The sequence below is a fragment of the Apostichopus japonicus genome, chromosome 8, assembly GCF_037975245.1.
Source record: "Apostichopus japonicus isolate 1M-3 chromosome 8, ASM3797524v1, whole genome shotgun sequence".
NCBI lineage: Eukaryota > Metazoa > Echinodermata > Holothuroidea > Aspidochirotida > Stichopodidae > Apostichopus > Apostichopus japonicus.
This window is the reverse complement of record NC_092568.1, coordinates 30,216,455-30,232,599: the sequence shown is the minus strand read 5'-3', so window position 1 is coordinate 30,232,599 and position 16,145 is coordinate 30,216,455. Positions and strand designations below refer to the sequence as shown.

The 16,145-nt window shown below is 39.0% G+C and overlaps 1 protein-coding gene and 1 long non-coding RNA gene across 10 annotated transcripts in view; one reads left to right on the top strand and one right to left on the bottom strand.

Moving 5' to 3' along the window:
- The window catches only part of LOC139971520 (cornifelin homolog A-like), a 91,306-nt gene that overhangs the window by 3,329 nt on the left and 71,832 nt on the right, over window positions 1–16,145 (top strand). The window contains exons 2-5 of the mRNA XM_071978078.1: window positions 783–865; window positions 2,453–2,546; window positions 3,252–3,388; window positions 5,020–5,435. Coding sequence (XP_071834179.1) covers window positions 800–865; window positions 2,453–2,546; window positions 3,252–3,388; window positions 5,020–5,127 — 405 coding nt within the window. The 5' untranslated portion in view covers window positions 783–799 and the 3' untranslated portion in view covers window positions 5,128–5,435. The remainder of the gene's footprint in view (window positions 1–782; window positions 866–2,452; window positions 2,547–3,251; window positions 3,389–5,019; window positions 5,436–16,145) is intronic.
- Window positions 5,429–14,446, bottom strand: LOC139971522 (uncharacterized). 9 transcript variants are annotated; one of them, XR_011794407.1, is made up of 8 exons: window positions 13,425–13,439; window positions 12,294–12,495; window positions 11,566–11,705; window positions 10,410–10,449; window positions 9,334–9,467; window positions 8,032–8,233; window positions 7,439–7,561; window positions 5,429–6,471 (listed from the first exon to the last, which is right to left on the bottom strand). It is a non-coding gene; the product is annotated as an uncharacterized lncRNA (long non-coding RNA). The 9 variants fall into 9 exon arrangements; XR_011794406.1 differs by lacking the exon at window positions 13,425–13,439 and adding an exon at window positions 13,370–13,384; XR_011794404.1 differs by lacking the exon at window positions 13,425–13,439 and adding an exon at window positions 13,326–13,340.

Genomic DNA, 16,145 nt, shown 5'->3' with positions numbered 1-16,145 from the left:
TTCCACAAGATACATTAAACTACCTGAGTTACAGTTAAAATGAATGGAAGATTCCAACCGGTGACATATGAGACGTATAATCTCTGATGATTAGTTAAAGCATTTATCGTATTACTTGCAGAAGAACTGTAAACTTCTACGTAATATCCTACATATACCCGTGCACCCTATCCCATCCACTTTGACTTTATATTGTGATGCAGTAAATATACAGAACCTTTAAGCCTTTTAGTTAAGGTTCTCGCTATACAAACTCCAAGCAAGCGCTTCTCAAATTGACAAACTTACTTTTTGTCAGAAAAGGATAACATAGAAAAAGGAAAGAAAACAGTCCAGGGCAACATGAAACCGAAAGTTAAAGAAAGGCCATTAATTACTTTCCTTTAGTTGGCAAATTTAATACTTGTTATAATATTTTTTTTTAATCAGTACTTTCATATGTTTGTGTTACTTTCATTTACTTGTATTTTATTTTAGCCTATATGTCAGTACTTTCATTTGTTTGTGTTAGAAATTTCCCTTCGTAGTAATGCTGCCCGCTTCCTATAGAAAAGGAGATTAACTCCATAGTTGCATGGCGTTGAGGTGGGGAGGGAGTGTGGGGGCGGGGTGGGGAAGGCCGTGACAAGTGGGTACGAGAATGAGAATGGCGTAAAGGGAGGGTGCCCTCATGGTTTGTCTTACAGAAATTCAATGAGTTACATTCTCTAGATTGTCAAATTAACTTTAATTCTATCCATCTCTTTTTTTTTTAATTTTCCTAACTTTACATTCTATTTTAGCATCATAATCATACTTCATGGACAAAATGACCAATTATGGCAGTGCTCAAACCGTTGTTACGAACCAACCGAGAACCAATCAGGTACGATATGACATGGTGTGCTATATGATTAGTTATATATATATATATATATATATATACAGTGGCGTAGGAAGGTACTTTTGAGTGGGGGGGGGGGCTGAAGACTGATGGCCCGCTTGGGGGAGGGGTCTAAGGGGAGGGGGTGTCCCCCTCCCCTTTGGAATTTTTTGCATTTCCAGGTGGCCTCAGATGCAATTTGGTGCAATATAGCACACTTCAACACCCACTCCATTTTGTAAACTTAATTTTGTATTTTTCACCTGGCCTTAGATGCAATTTGGTGTTCCAAATGAGATTTTTTTCTCATTTGGAAATGAAAAAGGGGTTTTCGGACTTGCGGAGCGGGGGGGCGGAATGATACTTCCGCCCCTACACATTTTTCACCGGTTCCTACGCCCTTGTATATATATATATATATATATATATATATATATATATATATATATATATATATATATATATATATATATATATATATATATATGTTGTGCTGTATATGGTAAACGTTGCGCCATAGTTAGACCTTTAGTATTTCAATCCACCCGATACTCATAGCTAGTACAGTAACTACTGTTCATGTTCCACAACCGTGCATCAGTAACTACTGCGCTGTGTTCGCAACACGGTAACACGTGTTACAGTTGGCACAGTAATTACTGGAAAGCTGTTACACGTTGAACTACGAGTCCGACAGGTGAAAATTTGAAAGCTTTAAAAATATATAAATTTTAAATTTTAATTGTTAATTTTTTTTTTTTTAATTTTTAAAATTTTTAAAATTTAATTTTTTAATTTTTAAATTCGCAGTGAGAAAAAACTTTGCGGTAATAACTGTGCCACCTGTAACACATGTTACCGTGTTACGAACACAGCGCAGTAGTTACTGATGCACGGTTGTGGAACATGGACAGTAGTTACTGTACTAGCTATGAGTATTGACTGTTCAATCAAGTTAACTATGAAGTTCCTATCGGTATTAACAACAGTGGCTTTGATCCTAGCATGATTTTCATAGAGAGAGAGAGGGAGAAAGAAACTTCCCATCAACTTCGGTCATCCCAGACTCAATAAAATCGCGATGAATTCGAATCATGCTTATTTAGCTGATAACTGCAAGTAGTTTTCAAATAATTCAGTGAAAACGATGACAGGTTGTTAACAACATGACAAACAGATCTAAGCTGTGAAGAAAATGACTGAATATATATTTTTTAATTCAGTTATTACCAATCGTGTACTCGAACTAACATGGTATAGCCTATATTCAATATTAAACTACTAAAACGCTTTGTTTGTTTTTCCTGTAATAAGAATTTACAAAAATGAATATGTTTCTGTTATAATATAGAAAAACGATAGATAACCTCTGAATTATTGTTGTCCATGTCATTAACGGGTCAGTTGAACGGTTTTGAACGGTTCTTGAAACTACAAGAAGTTTCGTTAAGTATTATAACTTGTTCTTAGAGACTTATCACGGCGTGTTGGTTTCATAACTATAATGTATCCAATCATTCGTTGGTTCCTTTCGTCGGGCTGTGCGTTTCGTTCGTTCGTTCGTTAATTCATTCCTGTATTTATTTGTAGCCTCTGCTCCACATCAACGACCCAAACTTCCCACGTGGTGTCGGTCGACCTTGGACCACCGATCTCTTTGATTGCTTTGCAGATCCCATAATATGTAAGTTAAAATGTCCATGCTCCTTAGAGGTGTAAAGGGACTTCCGACTATTGCAGTCGGCGGGCGTGAGAAAGGTGCGGGGAATAAGGGGGGGGGGGTTGGGGAGCATTGACATCGTCCGTAGAGTATAAACTTTCCAGTCATGGGATATTACACATCCCATTTAGAACACTTCTTTTGGCACACTGTGACTCCCTTCCATAAAGTTTCATAACAGTATAATCAACCAAAGTTTAAGTTTAAGAAGTCCCCCCCCCCCTCCACAATCTTTGAAATCTTGTGCACGTCACTGGGATATGTGGAGACGGGGATGGGGGTGGCGGGGGGTAGGTGGTATTCACAAACAGTCTCATAATTTTTCAACCCCTTGTGGCGTTTTTGCAATGAAATATTTGACAGCTAGCATATAAAGAGTTTAATAACCGTGCAATCAAATACATTAACAACAACCTGTACCGTGTTTTTGCCTAATACATGGCCGTCATTTGTAAACCTGTGAAGTTTACATCCTTATAGAATTTCAATCGAAACCATTTCAATAAAGTGTTTCCATATATATCGTTGTTTATCTTGTAATGTTCGATTGTCTTATATCCATTGACTTGTGACACTTTAGTTTCCGCAATACTTTCAGCAAGTGTATCACTACGATGATGTTTTGTAAACTGCTACGTATATAATTCTTGCTATGATTTGTCCATACAGGTCTCTTAGCGTGCTTCCTTCCTTGTCACATCTGTATGATGTCCCAGCAAATGGGGGAGCATGTGTGTATGCCTCTATGTGTCCCTGGCAACCTTCTCACTATGAGGAGTTACTTCCGTGGCAAGCATAATATCGAGGTGAGATAGCCTATTATCTACCCTGCTATACAAAATATCAGACATGTCAACCTGTTTGACCCCAAAATAGGGAGAATAACAATTTTCAGGGCCAAACATAGGGAGAACAAGGGGAAAACAGGGAGGTTGGTAATTTTCAACTGAAATGATATAAATACTCCTAAATAAGTATAGTGTACTTATGTCAGTGTTTCTTGTTGTAGTTTACAGCAGCTCGCTTCGCTTTCTACAGGGTTTCTTTAGTAGGCTACCATTTGAAACAGAGAACAGTGGACTCTGGGTACTGTGACTTCATGGCTAGTATGCTAGATAGAGTCCCATCAAGCTTGAGACTTGACCTACTCTCTGTCCTGTTCTTGCGAACTACACTGAATAGCCTTTCCTGTTCAGCCTTACTGTGGGGAATTACTAAGCATAGAACTAATTGTTGGCTATTTTCAGAAATGTCGCAAGTGATGAAACATTAAAAAACCGGGAGAATAGAATATGAAACCGGGAGGCCGGGAGATTCGGGTAAAAACCGGGAGTCTCCCCCCTTAAAACCGGGAGAATTGACGGGTCTGAAATATATACAATCGACAAATGCTAGGACTTACAAGAAAGTGAAAGCTGCTTGGTTTTCTTGTCCGCCATCGACTCATTTCCTTGTCTGTTCTCTTTCAAACTTGAACACTGACCATGGCGTCAGTGAGATATTGAAGATATAACTAAACCAATATACTAGTAATTATTAAAATCTGAGAAGCGTTTGGGACAAAAAATCAGTTATTATTAGTTACATGTCTAAAGCCCCAAACATTATATTGAAAAGCATGTATTATTCATGTGATCATTAACCTCTTCAAAAGAACCAGGAAGAACAGAGATATAGATAAACCAGTAACTGGAGACGTTTCAAGGGTGGCATATTACCATGGTTCGTTATACCATGGAGCTATATAGCTCCATGGTTAAACCACAGTGACCAGCACAATGATACACACAATAATGTGACAATGCATATAGCGACATAGTACTGTCCCGTGGTTCTTGAAGTAACTGTTTATGTTAGCAAAGTTAAAATTGTCGTTGGTATCTGAAGGAAGTGTATATATAGAGGGATGTCACCATAGCCCCTGACCCAGTGATCAGCACCATAACAATTTCTATTAGCATATAAAATGGTAGTGCTTACGTAGCAGCCCCAGGCTTACTACTGTCGCGAAACCATGAATACCTGAAGACTGCCCCTGGCGTATATTACTAAGCACTTTATGGTCCATTGTTCGAAACGATTGTACTAACAGTGACCTAACACGGTGTATCTGATGTAAAGATATAATCATTCGAATTTTACGATCAATCAATATAAATTCCATATTTTCCCCTTAACTCTACTATTAAAATATACCATTATAATATTGAAACGGTTAACGTTTACCCTATAAGGTTTCCCTTTTTTTAATACAATTTTGAAGGTGGGCTGAAAAACTGTCGATTTCTTGTACATGAAGGAATCTTGGACTTATTTGAAACACAAACGGTTGGGGCAGAGTGGGGGGGGGGGTGAGGGGATAGCGGAGCACCCTCCTAGACCATATTACCCTTATTTTCCATTTCAAATGTTTTTTTTTTTTTTCTTGTTTCTACAGGGTAACCTAATCTCCGACTGCTGTTCCACTATTTGGTGCCAGCCTTGTACAGAATGTCAACTCGCTCGAGAGATTAAGTTGATTAATGATGGCCACGCCAAGCCATAGGTGTAACAAACAGATGAGGCTGTCATCTACAAGCTATAGAACTGTTAAAATTGCACACAAAACTTCTTGAAACTTGTCTGACAAATGCCTCATAATTTGTTGTTTGCCTACCATGTAATTGGTTGATTACAGTCATGGAAGCTTTTAACCTGACAAAAATTACATATTTCACATTTTAACCCCCCTGCACAAGCTGGCACCTCTTCCATGGCCCCTGACAAACGACCCCCTCCCCCCCCCCCTCTGTCCGGAATTTAGCCGCCAACTATTAGAGTAAGTCTTTGCCCCCCGAGACAGTAAAGGATCAGGTGGCATGACCACATAAGAAAGTTAAGGATCCAACCACTTCACTCTAACAAATGGTGTTAATGTTTTAACGCCTAAATTAACACATTTTTGTAACACTTAATGAACGCGTTTTAGTGTTAATCGGATAAGGTATTAACACGTTTATGTGTTCATGTAAAATTAACGCCTCAACGCGTCTTCAGCCATGTAACACTTAATTAACGCATATACGCGTCTATAACAACAATTGTGTTTTAAAAGCAACACTAGGTGTTGAAACAGGGATTAATGCTTTAGCAAGCATGGTGTTCATTTTGGTTTTAACCATTCGTTCCAAAATGACCTTAGATGACCCCGGGACAGTCTGGGAACCAGCTTGGTAAAAGATGTGAAGCACACTAAGCAGCCCTTGCTTGAACTAAGGTAAAATCCCAGTTTTTATATACACAAAGATGACTGGGTTAATTTCTCAATCTGGAAATGAATTACTTGTGCTCACATGAGGGTTGAAACAAACTGTTCTTATTAAGAGTGGTACATCTTGTTCACATTACGAACTCTTAAACAGTGCAATGTATATCATGAAATGTGCAGAGGACTGAAACAAAAGGAAACAGATTATTGAATATGCACTTTTTATTAACATCCACTACTTCATTGAATCCAAAAAGCCACAACACCTATCAACTCCAAAAGAATCATGCCAAGAAAAATTAAAGCTCTTTAATGGAAAATTTAAGCTTGTTAGAAAACTGCTGGTAATTGCTTCCCTTGAAGTATGTGTACGGCTCTTCAAGAATATGCTGTTGGAGGAAGCCCAGCAACTGTCCATATATGGCCGGATAGTTCAAGTCAAAAATGTAATATCCACCCAGCAGAGCAACAATTGCTTTAAGGGAATTGTTTGTTCCACAGTCAATGAATACTCCTCCACCAACAGCATAAATAATTTTGATGTTATTGTCAATTGTTAGGCTGCGAAGCTCAAGAGGGGCTTTATCCTTCACGCCAAGCTTCTGGGCGAAGGACAACCTCCGGCATGTCAATGTTGTCGACCTGCAATTAAATAGGATGAATATTATCAACAGTAACTATATATTCTTGAAAGTCATTTCATAAATAATAATGTTGCCATTCATATATACCTACTCTGATATCCTGTTCAAGGAAGCTATAAGGGACCGAATAATAACCTTTGACCTCAAATATAAAACAGCTCATTTGTCACAGAAACACATAATTGTGACTTTCTGCACACAAGGATGCTGCGTTACTTTATCAAGTGAGGTAGTCATGAAGGAGTCTAGTCTTTTTTAAGCCCCACAGTGAATGTCCATGCCACACTAGAGTATAGCAGACTGGAAGCACAATGGAGTTGAACACTTGGGGAGCTTTTTCCCTCTGCCCGAATGACGTGATTGTCAAACACCATTATCCGGCAACCTCATGACTCATGCATGCCAGACTAAAAATAATTACTAAAATGAACTCAGGCTCGCACGACACAGAGCCACTGCCAAGGCAGAAAAGGACTCAGTGACCTACACATTTTCACCCAAAACAGGGACAAACTCAACAGTACTGTCCAAGATACCACCAAAGGACTAGATGTTGGTCTTGGTCGATGACACCTGTAATCCCAACGGAGAAACCACAAACTCTGCAAGCAAGGTAGCATCTTCTACAAATACCAGGTCAGACACCCGAACTTCACCAAATGAAACCCTGCAGTATGGGTCTCTCTTAACCCTCTCCATACTTAAGTGCATACAGGTGTTGAAAAGGCATAGGAGCTAGTGTGCACCCCTGCCTCCCCCCTGAAACAAGAAAGTCAATGACTTTGTGATTCCTTGTTCATGAAAACTGCTGTATTCCATATTTTACCTTATATGACCCTATTTGACCACGGTATATTATGATGGCAGTAAATTACCAGAAATCACCATGTAAATTTACTGTAAATTACCGACTCACAACACTGGTGTCTATGACCCCAAGCCCCTTAGATTAAATGGCAACTTACGGAAGGAGCATCAGTTAGGACTTCGGCAACATTTCTGAAGAGCTTGTTGGAATTGGCCTTTATTAACTGACGGCCCTTCTCTATGTTGGAGCTGCCAATCCATGCCTACAGTTCTTCTAGAATCTGAAACCATAAAAAGCAAGCCCTAATAACTAAGAGTGGTGGCCCATGGCAAACAGTAAGGTCACTAACCATTCTAATTGGGGGATAAATGCCAGGGTGCCAAGGTCTTTCATGTTATTTTTAAAACTGAGCCACAAAATAATTCTCCTTCCTGCACCTAAGCCTCATACTGTCCCTTCTAGTGACGTCACAATAGGGGAAACCCCGATTGGGGTAACACAGAGCAGACTGCTGCTTCCGATATTATTCCCTACTGCTGAGTGCATACGTAGTGACATCACCTAAAGAGAGCTGGGCCACGTATACAGGTCATGGTACTCTGCTATAAGTGATTCTACAGAAAACACATACAGTACACACATGCACATAATTTGTGTAGACAGTCACAGAGTACTCTATGTGTACCTTAGTGTTAGATCAATTGTAGGTAGGCTACATCAGAACATAATTGTGACACCATAGCAACTCACATAGCCACCATCCTGCAGGCAAGGAATCATTGCCACAACCTCCTTCACTGTTTTGCCAAGTCTCCATGATGATAAGTAGGGCCGGACTACTGCCATTAGCATCTTGATAGTGGCTTTACGTCGCGGCCCATTCCATTCATCAACAAGTTCATCGCAACGTTCCAGGAAGTCATCTTCGGATAAAACTTTGCCAGTCGTAGGTCTAGAATTGAATAAATTTTGTGTTTATTGCCAAAATCGTATTATGAAGGGCAGGCACAGTGTGGTTCCACAATAACAATTCACATTTATTGATGATTCATTGTCTCTCTCTATTCAGATTGTACCTCTTATACTTTCAGTGTCCCCAAGTGAGAACCCCTGCTCATTTGGGGCCCCAAATGAGCAGGTTAAGACCTATAAAATGTAAGCGTTTTGGAACCAGACTCAGTAGGCTCACAAATTTTTCAGACACAAATGACCTTTCATCCCAGCGCTCGGGCAAATTACTGAAAAATAGGAATACACATTTTCAAGGATTCATTACATATACAGCAAGCAAGTCTACTTTACCATGGAAGGCTGAATCTATTTTTTTCGTGTATTACCTCATCTATATTTTGGATTATGTAATTGACATATTTTTCTCCCAAAATCTTGTGAATTTTTCAAAATTTTATGCTAACCTGGCGATTGTTTAGATATGCTTTTTAAACCTCAAAACTATGGTCATGAAACAGATTGTTTCTAAACTAGCACAGAGAAAAAGAAGGCATGTAAAATCCCAACATTCAAAATTTGAGCATGATGCCTTGTTGAGTTATTTTATCTATAATGAATTTCACCTTCATCGATGACGTCACAAGGAGAGGGGGGGGGGGATGCCAAGGCCACTTATAGACTCTACACAGTAAATGCTGCTACTTTGCACCTTGGTGGTGGAAAGACGAAAGGTAATATTTACAGAGGAAATTAATGAAATTCTTTCAAATCTTGTGAACAATTTTGTAAGTTTGTATTCAGATCCCAATCTGAGTTCATTTGTTACAGTGTTTTCCAAAGTATGTTTTGCATTAACTTTGTGTTACACAGGTTCCCACAGTGGCCCTTGTGATGTCACAAGGGGTATTGCGCAAAAGCAGATGTGTCTTACTTTCACACTCATATCGGCTGAAAGTTTGTCTGAGGTTTTTGGGGTTCCTCAATAGACGGTACCGAAATACCTGAAGGCATATTTACATGATCATTGTACTTTAAAGCAATATGTTATTCCGTTTCCTTCTGAGCGTCCGTAGGTAAAGGGTAAAGAGCATGCAAACCAACCTTCCCAAGTGGAATTTTTTTTGCAACTGGCATGTCTGGTGACTCAGCTGATGAACAGGTGGTGAGGGATGTTTTTCTGTTTTCCTTCAATGCAGCTGATGAATTCTGGAGCTCAGCTTACTACTGAAATATGACTAAAAAGAAAAAAATTATTTAAAGCTTTCTTGCATATAGAGCAAAACATCCCAAAAACATATACCACTTCATTAACCAGGGCAACATGCACATTAACAGTCAGAAAGCTCTGACCACTGAGTACTATACATCAGGGATGAATATACTTTTACAATGGCATGATATGCTTGGTGACTGGGTATCTTGAGGAGACGAGGAACACTCCTGTTGTGGTCCAATTTGGCACACTTTGCAGATGGTCTAACCATGGAGTTACGAAAGACACTTGCTGCTATTGAGTTAAGTACACCAACAGACTGATGTTATTGTTTGGTCCTGGTCAACAGTGTCTTAGAGAGATTTGGCAGAAGGTATGGGTCACGTCAAGAATGCTAATTAGAATGTAACCTGGTGAAAAGAAGCACTCAGGCACTGTCCTAGTTTTTGTATTCTTCCATGGCTCGTCATACTACATACTCATGAATATTGATGAGATCGGCACTGGAAAATGATGGGGACCATCTACTCATTATGGGTATTCCACCAGCCAAGTACTGTATGAGACCAATCTGACCTTGCATCTTCCACTTATCTTGTTAATGAGGTACTGCTTGCTGGTTTTGCTATCTCACATCATGCATTTCCTAACAAGCTTACTGGTAATTAGTCTGCTCTGGGAGTGTGATACCCTGTATAAAATCCAGTCCCCAAATTCACCATAGACCCTAAAGCGAGGGTTATTCCTGTGGATTCTGCTGATATGATTTGTGAACTGATTAAAATTATCTGCAATGTAGTTGCACATGGTGCAACAATGAATAATTTCATCTCCCATGATGTTATACCTAGTAGATAAGATACCCCCAACCACTAGCAGAAATAGTTTATTTCATGACATACAGTATCTGAAAACTACCAAACTGAAAAATTTACTGGACAAAATGATGCCATCCTTAACTTACAGAAGCTTGAGATAGCACAACAGAGAAACAGGTCACTGCACTGTGAAGAGAAACAACAAAAAAAAAAAGAAATTAAATAAATAAAATTACTAACAAGGTCATTAGGAACATTAATCCACAAGTTTTGACCCCGACTGTGTGAATCCGGGTTCTGGGTCCGAATTTCCTTTTGGGGTTTGAATCTAATTATATTATTTGTTTATAGTGAATTGTGATTCTTTTAGAAATGTATAATGACAAAGCCATGTTTTGACAGTAAACTTTAATAATATATCATTTTTGTTATTGACTTTACGACTAGTTCCTGGTATATTTCTAGGCACCATCGGGCAGGAGCCTGCAGGCCACCTTTTATTAAAATTCAACAATTTATGCAAATTAGGCATATTAAGTGACCTCCAGTGACCTTTACTGCCTTAAAAACTATCAGCACTGAATTTTTACCGTATCAACTAGATTTTGTGAAAATCTGACAAACTTAAAAAACTGCATAAATTATGCAAATTATACAGAGCAAATGACCTCCAGTCACCCCAACTGTATACTAAAATTTCACGTGACAGAAGATAGACCATACCCACCAAGTTTCGCTAACATTTGACAAACATTGAAAAATTGCAGGGGTTAAATGTGGTGATCATGAAAGTTGGTCAGTATTACCATTGACCAATAGTACATATGGGGTGTTCAGGAATTTTAGGGCAAAGGTCAGCATGGAGGTCAGTTTTGGCCATTGTGTGAAAAATTGCAAAGTGCTTCTCCTACAGATCAAATTGGATGATCATGAAAGTTAGTCAGTATCACCGAGGACCAAAGGTACGGGTGCGTTCAGGGATTTGAGGCCAAATGTCACCTAGGGGTCACTTTGGCCCCAAATAGCTATTTTCCTGCACGTTTGTAGTGAAATACTAGGCTAAGATAGGCCCACTGATAAAGTTAGCCTAACGTTGGAATGGTTGACTGTGTCATGTTTCGCTGCGGTGCTTCCACTTTCAGAAAACTAGCGTGGGTCAGTTACGTGTAATGGTGTAAGAAATATGGGGTGGCCAGATGCAAGCAACATGTTCAACCAAAAAATTATGATTTTGATTGGCTTTTTTCTAGTATTTATAAGATGTTAGGAACAATATAATAAATCTGGTGGCAATACACTCACAAATGAGGAAATCTTGATTTTTCTTGTTTGCTACTGCGGCTAACACAAACTGCGGCTTGATTTACTTATAAGTACCGATAGCTGCATAGTGTCACATTGGCATGCTAGCTTTAGCACACTTTTCCGGTGGTTTTGCCAGTCTGTGTGAGATAATTACAAGTATTTATTACATTACGAGCTGTTTCAGACTTACTTTATTAAATTCTACAGGTTAGGAAATGACAATTTTCACAAAATACCACTTAAATATTAGTAACTGCCTAGTTAGGGCCTAGAGAAAATCGGGTTTTAATTACGACCAAGTCCAACCTGTTTAGCAGATTACTAAGGCATAATTCATTTTGACTGTTGTAAAGCTAACATTACTGTGGGAGTTCTAGTTTTAACTAGTTTTACCGGTTCCATTTTGGCTTATACTCAGGCATAGATAGTTCTAGGTTAGGCTAGAAATACAATTTCTACAGTTAATATTTATTTAATCGATAGGGTTAGGGTAGTATTGTTAAGTTCTTACAGTTTTTTCTACTTAAATTTAATTATTCTGGCTAATCTGGAAACTTTTCAGAAATCATGATCACTTAAGTTCACGACTGCATGCTGTGCTCTGCACCAGTGCGCTGTGGTATATGACGTAGCACACATGACAGTGACGTAATGCACATGTTTACTGTTGATCAGGCTATTAATTTTCAAAATTTTTGGTAAACAAACAAACACATCAAAATTACAAGTTATCACAAGGAGTTGGGGCCTAGCGATGGCGCTTGTTTGTGGGTTCGCCCCCCAGATAACCTAAAATCTGACGGTCCTTTGGCCAGCAGGTGCGGTACCGTCATAAGAGTCAGTCCAGAGAAAGCGGTACCACTAAGACAATCCAGCCCAAATTGCCCCTACGAAATGAATTCCGCACACCACCTTTAATCCTCTAATCTGTAAGTAAATTGAAGAACATTGACCCATAGCCTGGGGAAATAATTAAGAATCTGTGACAGGAAGTACATCACACTGTGCACTAAGTCAGTACAGGAGTGGCTATTCTTATGACTGTTCGTAAGAATAATTTCCGATTACGCATGCGCAGTTGCTATTTTTATGACAGGAGTACTATTTTTTACGACCAGGAGTAACAATAATTTCCGGTTAGGGTAAGTGTTAGGGTTAGGATTGGGGTTTAGGGTTAAAGTTAGGGTTACCCCTACTACATGCGCAGTTGCTTTATTTACTTTACTGCGCTTGAATTCGCCTTTGTCGTAAGAATAGTTTATAAATAATTGTTACAACTAGTCGTAAGAATAGCCATGGACTCCATCATTATAATTACATTCTGGGTATGAAGTAGGGCTAGTTCGGTCACAGATTCTAAATTAGAGCCAGGTAGCCTAGCCCTATTTCTTCTGAGCATATTCAGGGTTTTATAGGCTTCATTTGTCAGTTTGCGGAACTGAATAGGCAGATATGATCCCAAACCTAGGCCCGTAATTTAACATAGACCTAGCCTAGGCCTAAAAAGCCTACTAACTGTGTCCAACTTAGCAGCTAAGGGCTAAATAGCCTACCGTACTGACTGCGTCCAACTTAGCCTAGCATTGTTGACTTGGTTGCAAGTTAGCAGACAGCACGTTAGGCTATCTGCATTCCGTTTTGTGTCAATGTGTAGCGTCAGTTAACGTTAGGCTATTTGCCGCCTTTTAGTTCAACAATTCTGGCCTGACGGTCGCTAGTTCTAGGCCTATGTTCAATTTTCACGTCTAATATTTCACCCTATTAATCTAGGTAATGCAAAAATGGAGTAATTATAGAATACAGGGCCACTCGATGATACTATCTGAGCATCCGGATGCGCGGATGCTCACTCTCACCCCAGTACGTATGTGAGTAAAAAATGTCAAAGTCCCAGTTCTTTCTTTTTGAGTGGATGCGCGGATGCGTGGATGCGGAGTCAAAAATTTCCTAAATCTTTTGCTAGTACTTCTGTGGTGGAATTTTAGAGGGCGTCACACATGTACGGATGCCTTTTAAGAACGACACACTATTGATGTGGAATATCTTCGTACATTCGGAACTTTCAGTATTGGAAATACGTGATGGTATATGTCGAAACTTTTCCGAAAATTATTTAAGTCAATTCCTAGTACTCCCGGGGTGGATGCGCGGATGCGTGGATGCGGAGTCAAAATGAAATACGTGATAAAATGAAATACGTGATGGAAATTAGAGGGAGTCAAAATGAAATACGTAATGGTATATGGGGAAACTTTCGAAAATTATTTAAGTCCATTCCTAGTACTCCCGGGTGGATGCGCGGATGCGCGGATGCGGAGTCAAAATGAAATACGTGATGGAATTTTAGAGGGCGACATACGTGTACGGACATGTACAGACACACCGCGCATCCGCGCATCCGGATGCTGGGAAGAGTTAATGAATGGCCCTGTATTCTATAATTGTACCGCAAAAATTAAGCAGACTGCAAAATACCTCTTCTTTTCCTTTCAATCTGACTGGTACAGAACGGTAAATCAGGAGGTGATGATGATATTTAGGTAGGCACTGCAGGCGTACGACGTTCGCGTGTCGCGCTCGTGGTGTCAGCCTCAATCCACCAATCATATATCAATACGTCTGAAGAAGGCGTGGCTTAATTCGTGACATCATTTGCTATCAACACTTGGGTGCTAATACTACTTGGGCCGTGCTGTTAATATTAATATACCACAAAGACGCTGGTGTTGATAAAAACATTTGAGGCATACGTCGAGCTCAATATCGTTACGCGATCACAACTTTGGAAACACATGGCAGTGTTTATAGAACTGGATTAACACCAATAGCCAATGCGCACTACCATGCGGGACGATGCTATTGAACGGAATGTTTAGAAAATAACACACCAACGCGTTTTCAAAAGACGTTTCTTTTTAGAGTGTTTCCCAGGAGGAGGGTTCTATCTTTTTAGGTCCAGCGGTAGAGTGTACACAAGATGAAGAATTGTTGTAAACTGACATTGGGGATATGAAAATAGCATGAGAATTTGTTGATGAGGTCGGGAGATAGCTTCACTTTATATTATTAGATGTCAGTGACGGTATAATGCCGTGTAGAATCATTGTTCTTTTTCCCTACCCCTCTACCAACTTAGGATGAACTACTAGTTTTGTTTATAGTCGGCAGGTGTTCAGTATTGTACAATCATGGTGAGTTATATTATGTAGTATAAAGGCAACGACCGGTTAGGCTGCTTCATCTGTGCAATACAGTACCAATAGCCTGAAATAATCATCTAAATTTGTACAAGTATACGTTAACCCCAGTTCCCTCCTCTCCTTATAGAAATAACAATTGCGAAATATTAGCCCTAAATTTTGCCCGTGGCCATATAGGAGCATGGTAGGGGAGAAATTGACCCCTACATCGAAATTCTCAAGTCAATGGGTTTTTTTTAAAGAAAAAAACGAACGAATGTACTACATTGGAGTACGCTGAGAAGATTTTAGCTAGACTTTCTGCTTGTCTTTCTTCCATTTATTCTCACTTATTTCACACAACTTTAATACTCAGTGTAATGCAAAATCTTTTCTTTTCTGTGTGCTTTTACAATCATTCTTGAAGATCAATCAGACGCCCCATTTCTTCTTGTATATTATTGGAATGGTAGGTGTTTACTAGTGCTGTCAATTATAATATTTTACTACATGTTTTATTACAAGTAAAATCACACCAGTTCTTAACAGCCGATACTTAACAGCCGGTACTTTAACAGTCTTAAACGGAACAATCAATTACAGCCGTTTTATAGACTATAACCTTTTATTTGCCGTAAGAGTATGTGGCAAGTGTAATAGTTTATGTTCAAACGACTGGACATTGAAGTTTAATATTGCAAAAAGTCCACGATGACAATCATTAGGTCTATCATATTTTCCTTAATTTACTTAATTATATGTTTTATTCTGTATTTAGTTATTATGTTACTTAAAATAACTATTATAGTAGACATGTAAATGGTAAATACAATGCAATACCGGAAGCAATAAATATTAAAGAAATGTTAAAAATTAAGTCGATGATGCATTTACGTACTTTTATGTACTTTAACCTGTCTGTATATTGTCTTATAGTAGGGTATAGCATTTTTCGATCCCACCGTAAAATGCAAACTACACCGAACGGAAATATGAATACACAAGCCTGGAACGGTTTCTATGTAGTAAAAATAATGTATTATAACTATAACGATGCATTTAATCAAGGTCAAAATTCATTACAATATTGAATACGCTGATACGATAACGATTTCGTTACACCCCCCCCCCCCCCTTATTACTTCCCTGTTTGCACCACCTCCATCTTATAACAACTTCATTGCAGGATTCCATCAAAGCCATTCAAGAGCAGGTGTTATCAACGACATCTTTAGCAAGAGTTATTGACAAAAGTAATGTAAAAGTTACCAATCCATATTACCTCGTTAAAGAGCACTGCTCACACTCAAGGTTGTATCTCTATACCACTTTTGATCTTTGAGAAATGATCCTTTAAACATCTGGGTGTCATCAACGAAAGTGACTGGACTTCTTAGT